This window comes from Balaenoptera ricei, chromosome 14 (assembly GCF_028023285.1).
Source record: "Balaenoptera ricei isolate mBalRic1 chromosome 14, mBalRic1.hap2, whole genome shotgun sequence".
NCBI classification, from domain to species: Eukaryota; Metazoa; Chordata; class Mammalia; order Artiodactyla; family Balaenopteridae; genus Balaenoptera; species Balaenoptera ricei.
Window position 1 is genome coordinate 86,954,018 of NC_082652.1, and position 20,332 is coordinate 86,974,349.

The window sequence follows — 20,332 nt, forward strand, 5'->3', positions numbered from 1 at the left end:
AAACAAAGTCTTTAAGTCAACATTTTGTAATATACAAATGTATAGAAATTATAAAGGCCCATAACACAAAGAATTATTACAAATCAACACAATAATTAGCTATGCTTATACTGACATTACTGATGACATTTTACTTTTTCTATTAAAATACTTAGTGTATAACTACAGTTATCCTTGCATTTTACATTTATGAATAAGCAGCAGAAATAAAGAATAATCAATAATTACAAGTGAAGGTGCAGACTCACTGAGACTAGGAACTTCACTGTCAATATCACCTCAGCTCCAGTAAGTCGGTCTGCAAGTTAAAAATCCTAGCTCCTGACTCCAAGTCTAGTGATGTATCTCAGTCATAAAAACTATCACAGACCCATGAGCAGAGCCCAAACAAGGGGTCGAACCTCCAGGAGAGTAATCATACTAACAGCTAAAGCGAGATACTGGGGGTGAAATAGATCCCCTCAAATATGAAAATACAAATACTTTTGGTTCCCATCAGAATTCTATTTTATCTGGAATGGATTAGCATCAAGGTCAGTTGAGCACTGAGTGGGGAGGTAGACGATTTCAAGAAAAGGTTAAATACTGCATGCACTAGACAATGAAATGGAAGAACAGAAAAACCATTGAGTGGACGTGCAGCAATGAGTTACTGAGACAGGTTCTGGAACTACACAGACACTGGGCAAATTCTAAGCAGTAATACAAGTTGCAGGCTTTAGGCACTACTTGTGAGACTACGATTAAAACCTGCACGGGGTGTTACCACAGCAAAGGCTGAGTCCTGTCCCCCTGAAGTCCCCCATCGTAACACTGATCTCGCTGTATTACAATTAATAATAAAGTATAACCGGTAAGGTCTCTCTTCTCAATCACACGCCCAATTCTGGAAGGGCAGCGTCGTGTCTGTGTTGTGCGCTGCTAGGCTCCATTGCCCACCACGGTTCTCAAGGGCTTACCAAATCTAGAGAAAGCGGGAATTTACTGTATTACTAACAGATATCGTCTTTGGGGGCAAATATTTACTCCAAGAGGGTGTGGGAGCCAGGCAAGCCTCCGTCTCCCATCTGCTGTGACTCAGGGAAGCTCAGAACAGGCAGACACCCGCACGACGCCCCCCCGCCCGCCATGCCAGCGCCTCTGCATTAACAGCGCGGCTCCTCAGTGGAGAGACAGCCACCAGCCCCAGGCAAAAGCCTAGAGAGGGGTACGTAAAGCATGTCTTTAATGCATCTCCTCCTCCGGTAGATAAATTTAGCCTTTAGGTTTAGCATGAGCACCGTGGTGCGCTTATTTCTCTATACTTATTTCTTTCAACAAATACATTTTGAGCATATTTATGCCCAAGGTTCTCAATGAAGTTCTGAGGATGTAAAGATTAGCCAATGGATGGGGCTCCTGCCTAATGGAGTTTATGGTCTGGTGAGATGGGGTAGAACTAGTCAAATGATGAAAACAAATATGTAATTTAGACTGCTTTAAGTTCTGTGTAATTGAGAATTACCTTACCCAAAGAGAGGTCTGGCCTTGCCCTTGGCTCCTGGGAGGGGATCTCTAAGCCCTTAGAATGTCCTACCTGGTAAGAGTGTTTCTGTTTACCTGGAGACTTTGGGCCCCCAAAGGTGGACCCAAAATATACACCTATTGTGTTACATCACCAAACTTGGGGTAGGGAATACTACACTAGCACCTTAATAAAGACACTGCCCAGGGTCAACGGGGACACTTGCAGAAGCCAATCCCCGAGGAGCACAAACACACTAACCCTGTCTGCCCCTCTGCTTCCTGCATCGCCCACTACTTTCCTCTCCGCACGACGCATGTGCCCTTACAATCTCCTCTGACTTTCCTCCTTCCATTCTCTTAACGTTTTAGTTTATTTCACCTACTTCCTTAATTTTTAGTCTGATCATCTGTTTATAAATAAGCCACTGCATTATCCTGATGTAAGTATGGGGAAAACAAAATTATCCATTGTCAAAAGAACATCTGTCTGTTTCTCCTAGCCTTTTCAACCGACACTTTCTCTTCATCACTGCTTATCCGTCTTTACTCTAAGCTTTTTTTCTCTTCTCAGTGAGAGAAAATCTAACCACTGCTACCTAAAGAGAATAACACAAGATTCATGTTGCACTGACAGAGAGGGAAGGAAGACAATCTTTCTCTACTTCTTTTCTTTTAGTTAAAATGACACTTACACTAATGGTAGAGGAAAGGACACTTTTTCAGTTTCCCAAATAAGAGGACAAGCTAAACAAGATTAAAGTACGCGCATACCCTGGTATATGAGGCAACTGGTCCACTACACTTTCATGAAAAACTTTAATTTTCAGAACAAGTATTTAATTAGAAAAGTTGCACTCCAGGAGACTAACAATTTCTAAGGAGAGAAGACAACACGAATGCCCTATGGTTTTTGCGATCTGTTTCTCTGCACGGCTCTCCACCCTGCCCGCAGCAGCACTGTGAACAGCACTGAGGGCAACGATGCCGTAACACAGGCTGACCCGACAGCAAGGCTGGAGGACGGACAGAGCGTCTCAGAAAGTGTCCAAAAGACCTTTACCGGGTTAGTTCCAGCCATTAGCTCCCCGTCTCTGTCTGGTAAGAGAATCACTTTCCTTTACCTCCTTTGGTTCTATACTGTTTGATACGATTACTGCCCGTTCCTAGAACATTCCCGTTCATCTTTCACACTCAGCAGACTCTGCTGTACTTACGACGGCTTTTTCACCAGCAGGAGTCGTAGTATGGACTTTAACCGGGTGGCACAGGGGAGAATCCCTTCACCAGCGTCAGAACTCGCTTTGCTTAGGAGGAGAATGCAGTTACCCAAAGGATCCTCTGTGTCGGCATGGCCCTAACAGATTTCATAGAAAGAGAAATGACCGTTTGATTGTATGCACACACACACTGCTTACTTTTTTAACTTGAAATAAGAATTGCGTTGACCTGTCAGGCAACTCACAGATTTCTTTCAATTCAGTTGAATATGACTTTTCAAAATAACCTACATGAGGTAAGAAGCCTACATACAACTGTATTTAAAAAATAATACTGGAGAACTTCAGGAAGATGTGCCAACCCTCTTGACACTTGCTAATTTTTCTACTTTCCAAGATTCTAGTCGCGGCACTGCCCCTAGACGAGGCCCCTCCCAGACCTTCAGACCCGTCCCCTCAGTACAAAGGTGGGGTGCTGCCAGGGCACCTGCACGGAACTGAGCTGTGCAAGCGGCAGGGCCTGAGGCCCAGGCTCTCTCTTCTAAGAGGACTGTTCCTACGATGGTGTTTCCCATCTCCACCTTCTCATCCAAGGGAGGGAAGGCCCTGCCCTTCCCTCCATCCTTTACCTAAGCCCAGAAGGACTGTTAAAAAAGCTTTGTTTCTAAGAGCTCATTAATCAAAGTATCAGGCTAATCCATATATGCAAAGACAGAATTCATGAAGCCAGTTTCATTACATAAAGTCTGTTTAGAAAGCACTGTTAGCTTTGCCTAAAAGCCTTTATATAAGACTGAGCTCTATTTTTCACAGTCAATGCTAAATGCCTGCGCCTCACTTCTTAACCTCCCACCCGGTGTACACAGACAAATTCGCTAGCCCGCTTTAACCTTCTGCCAGAAACAAGACAGCCGCCCACTTCCTGTTCCCTTATCCACAGCGCCTTCGCGGCTTCACTTCATTTCTCCCACAGCATGATGGTTCTACTGCTTGCGTGCGTTTAAATCAATCACGCTCACCAAAGAGAAAAGGTAGCGTAAGCGGGTGAGCACAGAGTACCTGTAGCACTGGGATGACAGGACACAGAGACTCGATAAACTTGTTCCAGGTCGGTGCTGTCATCCTCAGTCGCCCCTGCAGCAGATGCATCAGGATGGCCTTGGCCGTGGCATTCACCTGCTCAACAATACAGGGGGAACAATCCAAGAGGAGGTGGCCCGTTAAGTCATCTCACATACCTGTAACATTTCATAAAATCTGGAAAGGTCATTAGCATCTCTTCCTTCAAACGTTCCTATTTCCACAGCATCATCTTACCTTCCGTTCTCAACCAGTCCTTCCCCCTTAATGACTTCCTTTTTTATTTTTTTAACCTTTAAAGTATATTTTTCCATTGAATAAAAATGTTCCTTAAGGAAATACTATGCTTACTGTTAACTACTGCATCATTCCTACATCTTACATGAAAAACTGAAGTTAACAGTTTGATCTGAATTCTCTGAGAACAAGTATGTCCTGTATTTTGAGCCTCATTTTTTTTTTAACATTTCTTTTTAGATAAACAACAACTGAACTGAACCCATACATCAAAGACAAGTTTCTTTTTAGTTTCTCATCATACTACCTGGTGACATTAGAATATTATCTTGATTTAGCTGAGTATCTAAAGAATCAGAGTAGTCTTTTGTACTTCCTTCTAACATGCCATACCTCATTTTTGGGCTCTTGAATACCAAACGCAGAGATTTCGTACAGAACTTTTGGGTGAAGTAGAAAATGAATTCCATTACAAAGGGAAGACACAGGTTTACTGACATTATGGACACCTAAACATTCCTGCAAAATAATACAAAAAGTTTTTAAAAATTAGTGACAGTGATTTTTCCAAAGCATTCCTCTTTCTTCTGTTTATAATTCAAATCCAGTTTTAGTACTTATGTCACTGAAACTTTTCTTTTAACCGGTAGAGGACAAAAAAAGATTCTCTTAACAGTTTTTGAGTCTGCATGAGACACCTATTACATTTCTTTCAGCCAACAAGAGTGGTCTTGACAAATTAAATAACCAAACTGCTGAGACAACCATAATCTTTTAAAGTTGTTCATAATAACAGACATAAAGGAAATAAACAACACCATAAACTTATCCTAAGGTGTTTGCATTTTGCTTACTGAGGTTTGACAAAGAGAAAATTCAAATCAAAACAGATTTAAATTTCTGGGTGAGGGGGAGGACAACATATATGTGGGATTTTTCTTATCAATACAGTGATGCACCTGCATATAAGTAATGACTCTGTATCGTCTCTTCCACAAAATTAGCACAAATTCCACTCTGGATATGTACCCAAAAAAACTGAAAGCAGAAACTCAAGCAGGTATATTTGTATACCTGAAGCATTGTTCACAGTAGCCAAAAGGTGGAAACAACCCAAATGTCCACTAACACATGAATGGGTAATAAAGTGTGGTATATATACAACAGAATATTATTCATCCTTAAAAAGGAATGCAACTCTGATATATACTAAACATGGATGCTAAGTGATATAAACCAGACACAAAAAAGACAATTATATGATTCCACAAGTATGAGGTACCTAGAACAGTCAAATTCAGAAAGTAGAATGGTGGTTGTCAGGATCTGGGGGGGGCTGGAGGAATAGAGAGTTATTTTTTAATGGGTACAGAGTTTCAATTTAGGAAGATGAAAAAGTTCTAGAGATGGATAATGTTGATGATTGCACAATGTGAATGTACTTAATGCCACCAAAAACTTAAAAATGGTTAAAATGGTAAATTTGATGTTATGTGTATTTTACCACAATTTTTAAAAAGCAAATTAGACATAGTTGAGCAAAGAATTAGTGTACTGAATGACAGTACTGAGGAATTCTATCCAAACAAAACAAAAAAAGATACGCAAAATATAAAAGAGGGCTTAAATGACACAAAGGGTAAAATAAGAAGATCTAACATGATCTAATGAGAGTTCCACTTGGAGAGAACAGCAAGGATAAGGGAAACAATAATGACTGAGAATTATCCAGAAGTGAAGGCAGACATGAGTTTTCAAACTGAAGCATGCTAAAAAAGATACATTAAAATAAAAAGTGTATACAAAGTTACATTGTAATGAAACTGCAGAACTCCAGAGCTAAGGAGAAGATCTTAAAAGCAACTAGAAGAAAAAAAATACAAAGAAATTATAATTTAACTGATAGCAGACTTCTCGACAGCGATAAAAGCCTAACAAGAGCAAAGCAGTATTGGCAAAGTGCTAAGGAAAAATGGCAGTCAATCTATAATTCTATAGAATTCTATAGAATTCTATAATTCCAGCTAATCTATCATTCAAGAGTAAGGTGAAATCAAGACATTTTCAAACACATGCACTATCAGTTACAGACTGTCATTGAAAATACTGAAAAGCATAGTTCAGTAAAAAGTAGACTGAACCTAAATACTTATCAATTAATAGAAGAAAGTATATTCAAAGTAAAGAGCAGTTAAGATGAATCCACTAGGTAGATCTTAAACCTTACTATTAAAGGAAAAGAACAGGCAGCAAAAACATGTGTACGGTATGAAATTATATACTTTTTTAAAGAGACAAAAACAGTAATATATATGATTTATAGAGATATGCATATATAAAACACATGCATGGGAAGGATAAACAAAAACTTTGTAAGAGTGGTTATCTTGGTGGCATAAAAAAGGGGGAAGAGAAAGGAAAGAAGCTTCAGTTATAACTAATATTTTTATTTCTCTGAAAAAAAGGATCATAAGTAAAAATGGCAAAATGTAAACATTGTATCTAGATAGCACTTATAAGAGTATTGAATACAAGAGACATTTTCAAGAGTACATACGAATATATATATTTTTCTATACTGTCCTATGTACAGTGTTCTTTTCAATATTGAAATAGTTAATATTTATGTACTATTCTATGCTGAAATATTTTATAATTTAAAAACACAGGAAATATTTGTTTCAAAAGAAAGAAAAGAATATTACTAAGAAAACAGATCTGAAACTATAAAATTTAAGCCATAATAACCTAAAACTTTTCCTGAGCATAGAAATCACTTTTGAATACTTGATAGAAGTCAACTTTTCCTTACAATTTTTCCATCATTAAATAACACAACATAAATGTAATTCTTATTAAAACTGCTAATAAGGCAATTCAGTTGCTAGACTTACTAAGGGAATTCAATAGTATAAATTTCTTAGAGTTGACTAATAACTACCATCTATTTTTAGAGTAATAACTCTTATATAATATCCAAAAGGTCAAGTAATTTAAGTTTGGAGTTATAATCAGAAAATCCACTGTTAATGCTCCCCAAAAAAATCAAAAACAAAAAAACCTACCTTAACAATTTCCAGACAACAGTGGTAAGTTTTAACTTTCACTTGTAGCAAAGGGTGAGACAACATACGTAGAAACACCTTCTGACTTTCTCCTTGTAATAATGGACTGGCCTGTGCAGATTTCCAGCTGGTAAAAAGGTAAACATCCAAGACATCTAAGGCAAGTAAGGTACTAAACATGAGACTGAAAAGCACAGAGAAAGGCGTTTCTTCCTACTCCAGTTCCTACAACTGAGATCTTGTTTAACTAACCCAGAATTAATATTTACTCTAGCATTTACTTGTTTCAAGGCAGGGAATATTCTCTCTTAAAGAATACAAAAAAACAAAACGTCTTTAGAAACCTATATTTAGAATGTAAAATGGTACAGCCATTATGGTAAACAGTATGGAGGTTCCTCAAAAAACCAAAAATAGAACTACCATATGACCCAGCAATTCCACTTTTAGGTTTGTAACCAAAGAAAATGAAATCAGTATCTCAAAGAGATATATGTACTCCCATATTCATTCCAGAATTATTCACAATAGCCAATACATGAAAACAATGTGTCAGTTGATAGATGAATGGATTTTTTAAAATGTGGTATGTATGTGTATGTGCGTGTGTACATATATATAATGGAATATTATTCAGCCTTAAAAAAGAAGGAAATCTTATCATTTGTGACAATATGGATGAAGCTGAAGGACATGCTAAATGGCATAAGCCAGGGTAGAGAAAAACAAATACTGCATGATCTGACTTATATGTGGAATCTAAAAAAGTCAAACTCTTAGAAGCAGAGAGTAGAATTGGTGGTTGCCAGGGGCTGGAGGAAATGCAGAGATGTTGGTCAAAGGGTACAAAGTTTCAGTTATGCAGGACAGGTAGTTCTGATGACTATGGTTAATAATGCTGTACTGTATACTTGATATGTGTGAAGAGAGTAGATCGTCAATGTTCTCACCACAAAAAAAGGTAATTATGTGAGATGACTGATTGATAGATAGACAGATAGATAGAAAGAAAAATAAATCCCATATTTAATGGATATTTATCACCATGGAATTTACTCTTTCCAAAAGCAATGAAAATACTAAGTTTTAAAGAAAAATCTGTTCCAATGTCCCCCAAATAAATTAACCAATGCATGATGCTTTCCAAAAATCCATATAAAAGGTAGGAATAATGAAATTTACATTTTAAAAATCCTCAATTCAAGTTATTAATTAAAATGTTAAAGATAAATAAACAAATGTGCTTGAATACTTGTTTGGAAAGACACCAAAACAAATGTATAAAAATCCAAGGATAATTCATGTTGATTACAGGCATGACATTTTTAAAGCTTACTCTTGAATAAAACAGTTAACTGTCCTAATGCTACTATACATATACAGTTTAAAGGTCAAAACATATAAAAGCAATTTAAACTAAAAAATAACAAATTTAAGACCAGTTTCATTTTCATTGCTCCTAAACTTACACACACACACACACACACACACCCTATAATAATATAATCATGTTAAGAAAGAAAATATTACATCTTTGAACAAATGCAGATGATTTCCTTTATTAGGGGGAAATGCTGATGATAGGAAAAGCTATGTAAGGCTTGATCTGCCAGCTCCACTAATTCTAAGAGATTCTTCTCTCCCTAAAAAAAGAAGAGAATGGAACAGTAAATGTCAAGGTCATGTACAATAAAATTCTCAACAGCTAACAAAGCAGCTTCAAGAAATTAGATCGTCCAGAGGCCCTGAGACTGTTCACATTTGCTTAAGTCAACCTGCTCAACAAGCAAACCAAAAACGTCAGACTAGGAGCAAAAATGTGGGGAAAATGCCTAACTCAACGCCACTTAAGACTTTATATTATTTACCTCTGAGTGGCATGGTTCTTTAACTGCTCAATTGTGGCCTTATCCCCCTACTAACTGCAGCTCAAGGCAGGACTCATGTATTTTAAGATCCACCTCCCACTTCTAACATCCTGACTGGTTCTAGGGAAAATAGAGAATGATCAATATGTGTGTGATTAACTGACCATGCAGAATGCCACAGAAATAATTCAACTAAAAGGCAGTTCAAAATTCTATCACGGAGGAGACAAGATACAGTGGAATAAAGATGTGGGGGGAAAAATAAAAATAAACAATAGTGAGTAAATAGGAAAATTTAAAATATGAGGTTCAAAAAAACTCCACTGTAGGGGCCAAACAGAATAAAATTTTGCTCCTGATTTTTCAAGATCTTCAGGACCCATTTTGGTATTTTCAAACAGTAAACAACTATTGTAGTCAATGTCTATTTTAAGACTCATTAACCCCTTAATTGATAACATACTAAATAATATCCTAAAAGGGATAAATAACAAATACATAATTATTGCTATAACATGGTATCAAAAGTCATCCTACTACCTTACAATCTAGTTCATGGCTTTATTTAATAAAAAATCAGGCTCTTTCTGTGAATAAATAAAGGTCTATAAAATATTAAGGGAAAAAAATGTGTCTACAAATAAGCACTAAAATGGCCCTTATAATTCTGTTTACATCAATTGTCACTCTGTTCACCCACAGTAAGCCACTTCAAAGAGGAACTCACTAATAAAGATATTGATAATAATTATTGTTTTTTAAAAACCACTGGTCTCATGAATATATACCATTCATTAATCTAAATCTTCATTTTACTTTTATATAAATCATACCCTTACTTTAATCTTATAATTGGGCCATTCAGTAATAATGGATCCCACCCCTAAGAATTCAATTGTTAAATGTCCATCAATTTGAAAACTATAGGTTAAATTTTCTAAATATTTTATCAAAGGAATTTTAAAGAGATATTAACAAAACATTTTACCTCCTTCCCAACATCAGACAGGAAGTTACAGGTACACTCAAGTGAATAAACAGCCTCTGCAGTTCGTTTATAAATACTGTAGTTTTCAGAATTCAGCTGTTCCAAATAGGCCACAACAGCTTCATGAATATTTGGATATTCCAAAGAAACAGGCATGTCCAAAGAAACTAGAAATAATGCTGCTGACATAGGCTCTGGTAAAAAGTGGCTTGCCTAGATAAATTAAAAAAAAAAAAAAAATTTAACCATTTTTAGATAAATATAGTAAACTATAATATTAATGTAGTTCAAATTTTTTAGTAATTCTCTATCACAAAGTCTATGCTTTTCCAAAGAAAATTCTATTCCCCAACACATCATTTATCTACACCTTTGTTCAATGCAATTTTTATCTGCCCAAAATATCCCAAGTCCAAATTTCAACTCCTTCCCAAAGTCTGGGATTCAGGATACCTCCTCTTCCCCACATCAACACCCAGAACTGCTCTCCCTCTGGGCCCACACCTCATTTATGCCTCTGCTACTGAACTGAAGGCACCAGGCCTTTTTCTCTAAGTTTTTCGTGCAGGTGCACACAAATCTCCAGAAAAATGCAATAAACCCCTGAGGATATAGCCCAGGGCTTATTAACTACATATTGAATAACACTAAATCAAGTACAGCTATAGACGGATTCGAACAAAAATTAATTTTTACTTGGTTTTGTTTGTGTTTTAGAGGGGAAAGGAGAAATTCAACATATTTAAAATAGTTCTAGAACACTCACAGAAGACTGACCTTTAATTAGTATAAAATGAAGGGGCCCAAATGAAATAGTGTATGTTTTATAACTTAAATCAATTGATTTAAGACTAAAAAAACCCTTTGCTAGGTTTTGTTTCTTTTAATGATTCTAGCTTTGCGATAGGATTTTATGTATCAATTAAGAAAATGAAAAGGCCTGAAAATTCAATGTTCAGAGAAAACCATTTGGCAGGGTTCACTACTATGGCTGAAATGCTGCCTTTATTAAAGTAGGTTTGGTCATAATTTTTTCATGGATAACCTATTTTAAGGATAATCATTAACTGCCTGAAAGTCTAAGAGCTAAATCTGCTAAACAATGCTTTTTTTTTTTTTTTTTTTTTTAGAATTACTGTTCTTTGGTTTTTTTTAAATTTATTTATTTATTTTTGGCTGCATTAGGTTTTCTTTGCTGCACGTGGGCTTTCTTTAGTTGCATCGAGCAGGGGCTACTCTTCGTTGCGGTGCACAGGCTTCTCATTGCGGTGGCTTCTCTTGCTGCGGAGCACGGGCTCTAGGCACGTGGGTTTCAGTAGTTGTGGCACGTGGGCTCAGTAGTTGTGGCACACGGGCTTAGCTGCTCCGCGGCATGTGGGATCCTCCCAGACCAGGGCTCGAACCATGTCCCCTTCATTGGCAGGCGGATTCTTAACCACTGTGCCACCAGGGAAGCCCTAAATAATGCTTTTAAATGAAATACAGTTGCCAAATGAATATCAAAAGCTAAAGGAATCAACATTTTAGGTTACTAAGCATAAAAAAAAAACAACTATTAAGACAGCAGCTATTATAAAGTCTAGAGAAATTTCCTTATTCTGTAAACAACTCTCCTAGCGGGGAAAAAAGAGAGAGCGAGAAACTAAATTACTTAGTCACGAATTATTTGCTCACTCAGCAAATACTCACTGGGCCCCTACCGTATGCCAGGCACCATTCCAGGTCATGGGGACACAGCAGGAAATAAAACAGAACCTCTGCCCTCACGAAGTTAACACTCCAGTGGAGAAAGCACAGAGTAAACCATACTTGTCCAGTGTGGCTAGGAGTGCTAAGAAAATTTTTAAAACAGGGGATAGGAAAGATGGAGAAGAACAGAGAAGTGACAGGAGGTGGAAGCAGAGGAAGGCCTCTCTGATAAGGTAACATCTAAGCAGAGAACTGGAGGAGTGGATATCTGAGGGAAAAGCACTCATAGAAGAGGGAACAGCAAGTACAGAGGCTCGGACACAGAGTATATTTGACAGCAAGGAGGCCACTGGAGCTTGTGCTGAGGGATGGAGTCAGGGGGCAGTGGTGCCAGATCAGGTAAGGCCTTGGGTCATTATAAGGACTTGTCCTCAGAAGGAGCATTGGAAGGTTTCGAGCAAGCCTCAGGATGAGTCTGGAGAGAACAGATGGAAAAGAGCAAGGGCGGAAGCTGAGAGACCAAGGAGGAGGTCACTGCAATAATCCAGGCACGACAGGATGGCGGCTTAACTCAGGGAGCAGCGGTGGGAGTGGGGAGAAGTGTTCAGGTTCTGGAGAGACGTTCAAAGGAGAAGTAGCACATTTTGCTCAGGGATTGGATCTAAGTGTGTGTGAAAGACAGGAATCAAGGATGACTCTAAGGTTTTTTCCTGATCAACAATCAACTAGAATGAAGGTGCCATTTACTGAGCTAGGGAAGACCAGAGGAAGAACACATTTGTGCAGGGAAGTAAGGTTTGGGGCATGTTCAGTCGGAGATATCAACTGTCAAGTGAAGACGTCAAAAAGGATATTGGATATATACATATGAGTTTGTGGTTCAGGTGACACGTGTTGCCTGAAAATATAAGTTTGGGAGGTGCCCGCAGATAGATGGCACTTACAGACCAAAATGGGATGATATCTCATGAGGGCCATGGCCAGTCCTGGGGTTCCATCCCTTTAAGAGGTTAGGAAGATAGAGAGGAATTAGCAAAGGAGACTCAGTGAGTTGGGCTCTGTGCTAAGATAGTAAATCCTAGTGGATCTAACTCCAAAGGCACTGTGTTTTAGTTTAAAAGAGCTCTCTCTGACTCTAGGCAGAAAAATAAGAATAGCTGATGTGAGGATTAAATAAGCACTGGGCAGAGTGTCTGGCATATCATACTCAATAAGTATTAATTTCCTTTCTTTCCTCTTCTCACCCCATCATGAAGGAATTCTGACATTTTCACTCTGCATACCTACACCTGAAACTCCTCTCAGCAACTCAGAGCACCAAGGTAAGGTCATACGTTTAATCCTTGCATGGCCAATGGACCCATCACAGTTTACACCCCAGACTGAAGACGGTGGTCCTACATATATGAGCATTAGCCACATGTCAGTTGGGACGAAAAGTGGCGGTATTTCGGTGGACAGCCATCACCAGTGTTAGATGGAGAGTCAGCGTCGTCATCCCGTGCGCGCTGGAGGAGGAGGAGGGGGTATGACACTGCTTTCTCTAAACCCTGCCACTTAGAGCAGCCACGGCACTGTCCTGGCACGGCGTGTCAGAAGTGCGGATTCTCAGGCCCCACCCAGACCTTACAGACCAGAATATGCAAGATCTGATTAACAAGATCTCTGGTGGTCTGGCTGCACACTACACTTCGAGAAACGCTGCTCTGAATCAATCAGCTACACCCAATTATTAGATTTTACATACCTCACTAAAAAGGTCAAAAATCTTGTGGTATAAATTCTTCCTTACCTTCAGTCTGCTTGGCTGAGAAAGGGTCACAGGGGTTCCTAGGATGCTCTGGGATCTTGTTTCTGGCACAGGGCCAGTATTTTTAGCTCTTATTTCCCAGATGGTTCCCCCATATGAAGTTAACTTCATTTGTCTTACCAATTTGATTTACCCAACCAGAACACTTTTAATTTTAATTTATAACATTGGTAATAACATTTACCAATGCATCATTTTAACCTATACCTGGGTATTCTCCAAATTCATTTAAAATCAGCAATTATCAATTTCAGGAAAGGTCTTCAAGGGCATTTTATCAAAACATTCAAATTCAGGAAATCTCTACATAGATTCATACTATATCATTTTCCAACTTTAAAATTACATTATTTGGTAAGTGGCAACTCAAATATTTAAAAGCCACTTTTAAGGTAGAAAGTTTCAGAGTCCAAATTCCACTTCAATTTTTGGTGGGCTAGCAACAGGCAGAGGGCAGCATAACCTTGTATTTATATAAACTGAAGGAGAAATTTAATAGCAATGGAAGAGCATGTTTGTTTAGATCTCATTTTAAAGTTCTTAGTTAATCAATCAAAGCAATTATAACCATCTATAAGCTGATACCTTAATTACAATCTCTTCAATGACCCCACTTACTGTTCTAATGAAGTTCCAAGCTACATATCTAAAAGAGCTCCCCAAAATTACAGGTACTGATTTGCCTTCAAAAACAAAAACAAAAAATAGCTACCTTAAAAAAAAAGACATGGAGAGTTGGCTTTACATTATTCTAACACTAAAGTAAGTCAAATAAAATAAATTATTGACTTCTATTTTGATTCCTGCCCAAATAAGCATATAGATGAAAAAAAATCTATAATCAAAAAAGCAATAAATAAGCTCTATGGTACAACTGACAAGTAACTTTTCCAAAAATACCTCAACCTACCTATACATAGATTGATCATTTGTAATACTTAATAACAAGTTATTGTAGCACTACTAATTTTTCAGTTATATAACATTATCATGTAAAGTTGAGACACCTATATTTTAAATGCAATTCCAGTCTTATATGACTGAAATTCTTCAATTTATAATGTTTATGCCTTGGAAAATTATCACTCTTTAACACAGAGTGTTATTCAGAAACATAACAATTAATAAAAAAGTTAAAAATTAAAATTAACAGAAATGTTATTCTCCCTAAAGGAAAATACTATATTTAAAATTTAATGTTCTATTCTTATTTTTCCAGATGACCTGATACTATATTGCATATATTACATATGTGTTATTAAAAAATGGAGTTTAGACTACATGCTCTGCAGAATTCTAGGGAGCAAAAGGGCAAGTGGCTATAACAAAGGACAACAAAAGGCACAGGAAATGGTTCTTGAGCTGCAGTAATTTTTCCCATACCTTCAGTTAAGCACAATGCCACACCTTTCTTTTTGCAATAAGTACACTACACAACACTTGCATATGAGTCATTTGAGATACTTTTACCACCAACGTTCAAATTCAGAGATATAACCTCCACTTTAAAGTACAGTCAATAAGATGATTTAAAAGAAATGTTTACACCTATTAAAATCACCTTTAACATACAGTCACATAATGGAATAGTATTTTGCAATAAAAATTAAACAACTGCTACAAGCAACAACAACAATGAATCTCAAAAAAAAAAAATCTTGAGCAATTACATACTTCATATGTCTATTTATATAAAGCTCAAAAACAGAAAAACCCCTCTACGGTGACAGAAGTCAGAAAGGAGTTTAGCTTGCAGGGGTGGGGACAGGAGAGGGTAAGCGACAGGAAGCCGCCTTGAAAGGCTAGTCATTTTCTACTTCATGTTTTGGGGGGTGGTCACTTTCTAAACACAGATATATTCACTTAGTACAAATGCACTGAACTGTGCACCTTTCTAAACATATTACACCACAGTTTTTAAAAGTTATCTTTAAAAATTAGTATTTTTTTTCTATCAATTGATTTGTCAAAACTAATCAAAAAAAAAAAAAAACTAATCAAAAATGTTAGCCATTTCTCAATTTCTGCATTTCCAATATAATCTTTGTACATCGTGAAATGATCAGAAGGAATTTACAACAGGACAGTGATTGTAACACCCAGTAAACTACAAATAAGCCACGCTACCTGCCTTACCTTTTCAACAGGGAGAAGCGTCTGCAGCAGTCGGACTGCAAACAGCGAAATGCTGACAAAGGCCATCCTGTGGTGCACCAGCACCGCCTCTGGTTGTTCCAAACTGATGTTGCTTTTATGGTAGCACATGCTGTCTCCAAGGGACCCCAACACCATGAGCAGTTTCTTTTTCTGCAAACATTTAAACACAAAACAGAAGAAAACAATCAATTGTAGGGGCCAATATAGAAATGTCATGGAGAACAATATAAAATGTTATCATTAAATAATATAAATGTATTCCTCTGTATAAGAATAACCAATACATGCTGAGATACTTTTAACGGTAGGAAAGAATGATAAGTATACCTAAATTTTTTAAACAGCTAACAATTTTTAAGTATTTAATATGATGAATTCAACTAATAATAAATAAAAATAAACAAAATACAAAAACTTAATGAACCATTAGTTCCTCCTAGTTTCTAGTGCTTAATTGTTCCAACTTTGAACACTAGATGTAAATCTCTCATCCAATACTTATTGGACTTAGTGTATGCTTAACACAGTGGCAGGTATATGGGTGGAAAATGCATTAGTTCAAGAGACATGATCCCTGCCCCCAAAGTGATCCCAAAGTTACTAAAGAAATGAAACAGGGAAAGTCAAATAATTAAAAAACAATGAAATATTAAATTGTATAATCTCTCTCTTCAGGTAATAAGGTTGTTTCAGAGCAAATGTTCCACCCTCATAAATTCCTAGATACCTTACTACTTAAATAGAAGTTATATCATTTAAATTGAAAGGTATGCATAAAACATGAAAACTAAAATACAGTAGACTAACTGGCAAGTCATAACAACATAGACCAAAATATATCCTAGATACGTTGACATGACCCTATAAACTAGCTGCTGAAAGGACAGTATCAGAAAAGGGGTAGAACAAAAAAAGCACTGGAGTTCTCACTCTCAACTTTCCAAGGAAAATATATGAAAATTAAAATGAGAAATTATCTGTAAACTAAAGACAAAAATATAATGTATGTCAGAAATTTTTTAATTCAAGGATAAATAAACAGGAAATAAAACTAAAAGATATGGGGCCTATAAATGTTACATAAAGTATCAAAGCCACAATAGATACACTTCACATCCATTAGGATGGACATTATCAAAAATAATAGGAAATAACAAACGTTGACAAGGATGTGGAGAAACTGGAGCACCTGTACATTGCTGGTGGAAATGTAAAAGGTTCAGTCACTGTGGAAATAGTATGGCAGTTCCTCAAAACATTAAACATAGAATTACCATATGATCCAGCAATGTCACTTCTGAGTATATGCCCAAAAGTATTGAAAGCAGGGATTTCAAACACTTATTTGTACACAAATGTTCACAGCAACATTATTCACAACAGCCAAAAGGTAGAAATGTGTCTACCAACATATGAATGGATAAACAATATGCAGTAGATGGTATACATACAATGAAATATTCAGCCTTAAAAAGGAATGGTATTTTGACACATGCTACAACAAGATAACTCTTGAAAACATTATGTTAAGTAAAATAAGCCAGATACAAAAAGACAAGTACTGTATGATACCTCTCATATGAGGTACCTAAAATATACAAACTAATAAAGAAAGAAGGTAGAATAGTGGTTATCAGGGACTGGGGGAAGGGGAGAGTGGGGAGTTACTGTTTAGTGGGTGTGGAGTTTCACTCTGAGATGATGAAAAAGTTTTGGAGACAGATAATGGTGACAATTGTACAACAATGTGAATGTGCCTAATGCCACTGAATTATACACTCAAAAAGAGTTAAACGGTAAATTTTATGTTATGTATATTTTACAAAATTTTAAAAATTATATAAAGGAGTAAACACTTTTTTTGTTACTTACATGGATCATTTGAAAAATTTAAAGATAAACACAAATAAAATTAAAACTATGATACTTTCCAAATCACTACAGAAGTAAAAGGAAGATAAAATAATCTATAGAGTAAAAAAGAAAAAGGAAACAAAAGAGATAGCAAAACTTCTGCATGAAGACCAAGTATAATAACTGTACTAAAAAAGGTTAAATTTCCCTGTAAGTGAAATATGATTTCAACTGAAGTAAAAATCAAAAATAATCTACACATACAAAAAAGACATTATCTTTGTACATAAAAGGTTAAAAATTAATGTAGTGAGAAAAATCTCAAATAAACAATCTAACCTTACACCCAAAGGAACTAGAGAAAGAAGTACAAACAAAACCCAAAGTTAGTAGAAGGAAAGAAATCATAAAGATCAGAGGAGAAATAAATGAAATAGAAACAAAGAAAACAATAGCAAAGATCAATAAAACTAAAAGCTGGTTCTTTGAGAAGATAAACAAAATTGATAAAATTAGCCACACTCATCAAGAAAACGAGGGACAGGACTCAAATGAATAAAATCAGAAATGAAAAAGGAGAAGTTACAACAGACACCGCAGAAATACAAAGCATGCTAAGAGACTACTACAAGCAATTCTATGCCAATAAAATGGACAACCTGGAAGAAATGAACAAATTCTTAGAAAGGTATAACCTTCCAAAACTGAACCAGAAAAAACAGAAAATATGAACAGACCAATCACAAGTAATGAAATTGAAACTGTGATTAAAAATCTTCCAACAAACAAAAAGTCCAGGACCAGATGGCTTCACAGGTGAATTCTATCAAACATTTAGAGAAGACCTAACACCGATCCTTCTCAAACTCTTCCAAAAAATTGCAGAGGAAGAAACACTCCCAAAGTCATTCTATGAGGCCACCATCACCCTGATACCCAAACCAGACAAAGATACTACAAAAAAAGAAAATTACAGACCAATAGCACTGATGAATATAGATGCAAAAATCCTCAACAAAATACTAGCAAACAGAATCCAACACATTAAAAGGATCATACACCATGATCAAGTGGGATTTATCCCAGGGATGCAAAGATTCTTCAATATATGCAAATCAATCAATGTGATACACCATATTAACAAACTGAAGAATAAAAACCATATGATCATCTCAATAGATGCAGGAAAAGCTTCTGACAAAATCAACACCCATTTACGATAAAAATTCTCCAGAAAGGGGGCATGGAGGGAACCTACCTCAAAATAATAAAGAACATATACGACAAACCCACAGCAAACATCATCCTCAATGGTGAAAAACTGAAAGCATTTCCTCAAAGATCAGGAATAAGACAAGGATGTCCACGCTCGCCACTATTATTCAACATAGTTTTGGAAGTCCTAGCCACAGCAATCAGAGAAGAAAAAGAAATAAAAGGAATACAAATTGGAAAAGAAGAAGTAAAACTGTCACTGTCTGCAGATGTCATGATACTATACATAGAGAATCCTAAAGATGCTACCAGAAAACTACTAGAGCTAATCAACGAATTTGGTAAAGTTGCAGGATACAAAATTAATGCACAGAAATCTCTGGCATTCCTATACTAATGATGAAAAATGTGAAAGCTAAATTAAGGAAACAATCCCATTCACCATTGCAACAAAAAGAATAAAATACCTAGGAATAAACCCATCTAAGGAGGTAAAAGACCTGTACTGAGAGAACTATAAGACACTGATGAAAGAAATTAAAGATGACACAAACAGATGGAGAGATATACCATGTTCTTGGATTGGAAGAATCAACACTGTGAAAATGACTATACAACCAGAAGCAATCTACAGATTCAGTGCAATCCCTATCAAACTACCAATGGCATTTTTCACAGAACTAGAACAAAAAATTTCACAATTTGTATGGAAACACAAAAGATCCCGAATAGCCAAAGCAATCTTGAGAAAGAAAAACGGAGCTGGAGGAATCAGACTCTCTGACTTCAGACTATACTACAAAGCTACAGTAATCAAGCAAATATGGTACTGGCACAAAAACAGAAATATAGATCAAAGGAACAGGATAGAAAGTCCAGAGATAAACCCATGCACCTATGGTCAACTAATCTATGACAAAGGAGGCAAGGATATAAAATGGAGAAAAGACAGTCTCTTCAATAAGTGTTGCTGGGAAAACTGGACAGCTACATGTAAAAGAATGAAATTAGAACACTCCCTAACACCATACACAAAAATAAAGTCAAAATGGATTAAAGACCTAAATGTAAGGCTGGACACTAGAAAAGTCTTAGAGAAAAACATAGGAAGAACGCTCTTTGACATAAATCACAGAAAGATCTTTTTTGATCCACCTCCTAGAGTAATGGAAATAAAAAAAAAAAACAAAAAAACAAATGGGACCTAATGAAACTTAAAAGCTTTTGCAAAGCAAAGGAAACTACGAACAAGATGAAAAGACAACCCTCAGAATGGGAGAAAATATTTGCAAACGAATCAACAGACAAAGGATTAATCTCTAAAATACATAAACAGCTCAAGTAGCTCAATATTAAAAAAACAAACAACCCAATCCAAAAATGGGCAGAAGACCTAAACAGACATTTCTCCAGAGAAGATATACAGATTGCCAACAAACACATGAAAGGATGCTCAACATCACTAATCATTAGGGAAATGCAAATCAAAACTACAATGAGGTATCACCTCACACCAGTCAGAATGGCCATCATCAAAAAATCTACAAACAGTAAATGCTGGAGAGGGTGTGGAGAAAAGGGAACCCTCTTGCACTGTTGGTGGGAATGTAAATTGATACAACCACTATGGAGAACAGAATGGAGGT

At 36.5% G+C, this 20,332-nt stretch overlaps 1 protein-coding gene across 7 annotated transcripts in view; it reads right to left on the reverse strand.

The window, feature by feature from the left end:
* RTTN (rotatin) overlaps positions 1-20,332 on the reverse strand; it is a 163,429-nt gene that overhangs the window by 119,408 nt on the left and 23,689 nt on the right. For 6 of the 7 annotated variants that reach the window (XM_059894105.1, XM_059894106.1, XM_059894107.1 and 3 more), the window contains exons 11-17: positions 15,597-15,767; positions 9,962-10,174; positions 8,636-8,748; positions 7,106-7,232; positions 4,434-4,559; positions 3,783-3,899; positions 2,721-2,860 (exon numbers count right to left, since the gene is read on the reverse strand). In XM_059894105.1, the coding sequence (XP_059750088.1) occupies positions 2,721-2,860; positions 3,783-3,899; positions 4,434-4,559; positions 7,106-7,232; positions 8,636-8,748; positions 9,962-10,174; positions 15,597-15,767 (1,007 nt within the window). Of the gene's footprint in view, positions 1-851; positions 935-2,720; positions 2,861-3,782; positions 3,900-4,433; positions 4,560-7,105; positions 7,233-8,635; positions 8,749-9,961; positions 10,175-15,596; positions 15,768-20,332 lie in introns of those variants that run through there. The other variant, XM_059894110.1, reaches the window with a different exon arrangement.